Source organism: Nansenia antarctica, assembly GCF_963989245.1.
Source record: "Nansenia antarctica genome assembly, chromosome: 1".
Lineage (NCBI taxonomy): Eukaryota > Metazoa > Chordata > Actinopteri > Argentiniformes > Microstomatidae > Nansenia > Nansenia antarctica.
In genome coordinates, this window is record NC_137674.1 from 63,331,456 (window position 1) to 63,336,455 (window position 5,000).

Below are 5,000 nucleotides of genomic sequence, written 5' to 3' on the forward strand. Positions count from 1 at the left end.
TGAAGGCGCTACTGAAAGTGATGACAGAACGCATGTCTCAGAAGATACGCGGTCACTTAGTGACGCAAAGGTAGTTCTGTATTTATCTCTATCTGTATTAGTACATTTATTTTGAAAGCTCTATTTTGACAGCTCTACCATGGGCACTTTTATTTTGATGGGGCATTCTTTGTTGATTGACTTACGACAGTTCAGGACGAGTCAGTCTCGCGGCATGTGGTTTTTATGAAAAGCTTTAAGTATGTTCACTGCATAATTCTAAGTCTAATATTTCAGTGATTATTGAGCAGTATTCAAATATTTAAATACATTGAGCAGCAGCTGAAACTTTGTCTAAGAACCAAGATATTGAGAAAGCAGTTCATTCAATGAAGACGCTGTTCCAAGAGATGATCTTCCGTGGATCAGCGGAGCTGGTGTGTTAAGTGTTCATGTGTTTTCATGTATGGTGTAGCTTACAAAAGTCTGTCTTTCCACTTATATTTGTGAAACTAAGTAGCCTAAATGTGTTGCGACTGTGCTTACGGTGTTTTAATGGTGTTCGACATGAGTGTATTGTAGCAGTAGGGCTCAATTATTAGAAATTGTCGCTCTTTTTTCTTTTTTTTACATTTTTTTTTTTTTTTTTTCTTTTAATGTATTTTTCGGTTAACCGGAAAACCGCGGTTTTAGTCTTTGACGGTTTTTCGGTTTCAATAATTAGAAACCGTCCATCCCTAACACACACACACACACACACACACACACACTTTCTCTCTCACACACACACACTCCTTGTGTCATCCTGCAGCTGGCGGTGAAGTGTATGACCCAGGAGGAGGTGTCAGCTCTGTACCTTGCCCGGGCCCAGGACCTGGAGAAGGAAGGGAAGTACAAGGAGGCTGAGAGGTAACACCACCGTCTCTCTCTGTCTCTGTCTCTCTTTGTCTCTCTCACTCTGTCTCTCTTTCTGACTCTCTCTCTGTCTCTGTCTCTCTCTGTCTCTCTCTCTCTGTCTCTCTTTCTGTCTCTCTCTATCTCTGTCTCTTTCTGTCTCTCTCTCTCTCTCTCTTTCTGTCTTCTATCTCCGTCTCTCTCTCTATCTCTGTCTCTACCTGTCTCTCTATCTGTCTCTCTTTCTGTCTCTTTCTTTCTGTCTCTCTTTCTGTCTCTCTTTCTGTCTCTCTTTCTGTCTCTGTCTCTCTCTTTCTGTCTCTCTTTCTGTCTCTCTCCCTCTGTCTCTCTCTCTTTCTGTCTCTCTCTTTCTGTCTCTCTTTCTCTCTGTCTCTCCATTGCCGTCTCTCTTTCTGTCTCTCTTTCTGTCTCTCTTTCCCTTTCTCTGTCTCTCTTTTTGTCTCTCTCTCTGGGGCTTTTTTTACACTGCAGTTTCTCATTGCCTATCCTTAGACCAGGGTCACACGTTAGTTAACCCTGGGCTTAGTGTTAACCCTTGGGTAACTGAAATAACTATAGCAACATGCATAGCAACAACCCTCTCTCTTTCTTCCTCTCTCTCTTGCTCTTTCTGTCTCTCTCACCCTCTCATTTTCTGCCTCTCTCTTTCTGCCTCTCTCACCCTCTCTCTGTCTGCCTCTCTCTCTCTCTCTCTCTCTCTCTCTCTCTCTCTCTCTCTCTCTCTCTCCTCATCTTTCTCCCACTCCATCTCTGTCCCCCCCCCCCCACCACCACCACCACCTTCCCCTCTTCCTCTCCCCCTCCTCCCTTCTCTCTCTCTCTCTCTCATTCATTTCCCTCCCCTGTTTTCAGCCTTATCGACCAAAACCCCCACTGCTAAATTAATTATGGATTTTACCACAGGCGAGGCATAAGTTTTCCCACATTGGTTTTAGGGACTTCTGCTTTCTATTTCAGTCACTTGCGTGCAGAGAAATTGTCAGTTGCGGTTCAGGTGAAGGTTTTGACTGCAACAAATTGACAAACAAAAGTGTTCAATTGCAGTGCAATTGATTGCAAATTGAACTTTGATAAGGTGCCCCGGCGTTGTGACTGAATGCAATCATTTCACACACGGTCGGTCGATCGGGCGGGTGGACGGGCGCAGCCTGAACAATCTATTGCGTGCTCGGCTCTCTGCCTGTAAAGCAGCCTGCAACTCGCGGTGTTAGACCAAGGTAATCTTCCACACAAAGACAATATGTCACCACGTTCCCCCAAGCCCCATGTCATCCCAATACCAGCCTGCCTATTGATCCCTGTGCTCTTGAGAAATATGGAGCAAAATTCATCAGCAAAGGGCAACACCGTTTTGTGATGAGAGATGATATTTTCGGCTCATATCTAATTTGGATTTTGGATTTTTGGGGGGGATTTTTCTTTTTTTTGTAATCAGAGATTGAGTAATTCTTCATCTCAATGCATAGCGATGCAATCAGACCATGGTGTGTGTGTGTGTGTGTGTACAGCACATTCAGCGTATTCACACTGTAGCGTGTCTTTGTGTCCTCTATGGATGTGTATCTGTATGTGTGTGTGTGAATACGTGTGTATTCACGCTTGTGTGTGCGCGTGTGCGTGTGCGTGTGCGTGTGTGCGTGTGCGTGTGTGTGTGTGTGTGTGTGTGTGTGTGTGTGTGTGTGTGCATGAACATTGTCATGTGTGTGTGCCTGTATTAACGCTGGTGTGTGTGTGTGTGTGTGTGTGTCTGTAACCTCCTCAGGCTGTTTGCGACAGTGAATCAGCCTGACCAGGCCATCAGCATGTACAAGAAGAACAAGATGTTTGACGACATGATCCGCCTGGTCGCCAAGCACCACTCTGACCTGCTGGCCGAGACACACCTGCACCTGGCCAAGGTCACCTACAGGGGGCACTGCTGTGTTTCTTTATAGAGCTGTTTTTTCCCCAATGGCCTAGAAATTATACTAACACTGTGAGAGCTCTTTGCGATTGCTTTGCCCTCTAAACTGCCTTAGAGATTTCTAATCATCTGAAATGTTCTGGTTATCCATAGATTCAACTAAAGTACATCTTTTTAAAAAGTGTCTGTGTTATTCTCCTAGGAGATGGAGGTGGAGTCCAGGTTTTCCGAGGCGGAGTATCACTACATGGAGGGTCAGGATTGGCAGTCTGCCGTCAACATGTACCGCATCAACAACATGTGGGAGGAGGCATACAGGGTACGGACCTCACATACTGTACAAGTTACCGAGCCTGTAGTTACCAAGCATGTAGTTACCAAGCATGTAGTTACCAAGCATGTAGTTACCAAGCCTGTAGTTACACCAAGCCTGTAGTTACCAAGCCTGTAGTTACACCAAGCCTGTAGTTACCAAGCCTGTAGTTACACCAAGCCTGTAGTTACACCAAGCCTGTACTTACCAAGCCTGTAGTTACACCAAGCCTGTAGTTACCGAGCCTGTAGTTACCAAGCCTGTAGTTACCAAGCCTGTAGTTACCAAGCCTGTAGTTACCAAGCCTTACTAGGAGGTATTGAGGGTACAGGGAACTCGCATAGTCCCCCCTATCCTTTTGGCTACTATAGAAGAACTCAATAGAAAAGGTTGGTGATGACAACCCGGGATGTGGATTTGTGCTCCCCGTCTAAAAGAAACAACCTGAGGGAATCACTTAGGCACAGTACCAGGCCCCAGCAGCACAGCACTGACCGAGGACAAGGACTCAGTAGGCACAGACTATGACCAACCCCTTAGCACAGGGTGGCTGTGACCCACTGCAAGATCCCACCGCTCACAACGCTTTGTATGAGCACCTTTAAAAACCAACATCACCTCCGACTATGCTCCTTCTCTCCATCTGGACAAATACAGATGGACTTGAGGCTCGTCTCAGTCATCTGTAGCCCGGGGCGGAGGACACAGAACATTAAATAGACCCCCCGTTTTATATGCAGCTCTCAGTAATTCATTCCTTTCTAAAGAGCTTTGCTTTAGCTGTCCTCTCTCCCTCGCCCGCCTCGCTCTCTCGTCTTCACTGTCTCTCTCTTCCTCCCTCTCTCTCTTTCTTCTTCCTCCCTCTCTCTCTCTCTCTCTCTCTCTCTCCCTTTCTTCTTCCTCCCTCTCTCTCTCTCTCTTCTTCTGCCCTGTCTCTCCCTCTTTCTCTCACTGTCTCTTTATTCTTCCTCCCTCTCTCTCTCTCTTTCTTCTTCCTCCCTCTCCCTCTTTCTTCTCTCTCTTCTCTCTCTCTCTCTCTCTCTCTCTGAACCCAGAACATGTGCTGTGTAACGTGAGGCGGTTGAGAAGGTTGAGCTGCTGCTAGCATATTAATCAGTTGTGTGCTGTTTCTCTTCCTCTTCTCCTCCTGTGTGTGTGTGTGTGTGTGTGTGTATGTGTGTGTGTATGTGTGTATGTGTGTATGTGTGTATGTGTGTATGTGTGTGTGTGTGTGTGTGTGTGTGTGTGTGTGTGCATATGTGTGTGAGACAGGTGGCTAAGAACCATGGGGGGGCGGGTGCCCATAAGACTGTGGCCTACCTGTGGGCCAACAGTCTGGGAGGGGAGGCGGCCGTCAAACTGCTCAACAAGTTCGGTCTGCTGGAGACGGCCATCGACTTCGCTGCAGAACGCGGGTGAGCACGTCCCTATCCTGCGCTGCCTTTGAAACTGTGTGTGTTGGGGGGGGGTTCAACATTGACTGCGCTGATATTGATTTTCAATATCTCTTTCATGTTGAGGCGGTTATGAGGCATCTCCCCGCGGTCAGAGTTCAGTCCGTGGTACCTGCTATATCAGATTTTGAAAAGTTGATGTTTCGCTGTAACTCACAGCCTGAACCCACTGTTGGAGCCATAGAATAACAATGAACATAAGGGGAAGGAATTATATTTCCATGGTTACGTACCTCCCCATTGTGGGGCATTGCTTGCCGCCATTGATGTGTGAATGTATGTGTGTGAATGGGTGAACGAGAGGCCATTGTAAAGCGCTTTGGAATAAGGCGCTATATACAGTAAGTGCAGTCCATTTTTACCATTTACCATTTTCCAATGAACAGGGAAGCGGAAGGAATTATATTTCCATGGTTCGGCCCCTCCGCATTCATGT

General features: G+C 46.6%; 1 protein-coding gene across 1 annotated transcript in view; it reads left to right on the forward strand.

The window, feature by feature from the left end:
* Positions 1-5,000, forward strand: part of ift172 (intraflagellar transport 172) — a gene marked incomplete at its 5' end in the record, with an annotated part of 43,808 nt that overhangs the window by 24,643 nt on the left and 14,165 nt on the right. The window contains 4 exons of the mRNA XM_080545405.1: positions 791-888; positions 2,657-2,792; positions 3,000-3,116; positions 4,383-4,525. Of these exons, the coding sequence (XP_080401531.1) occupies positions 791-888; positions 2,657-2,792; positions 3,000-3,116; positions 4,383-4,525 (494 nt within the window). The remainder of the gene's footprint in view (positions 1-790; positions 889-2,656; positions 2,793-2,999; positions 3,117-4,382; positions 4,526-5,000) is intronic.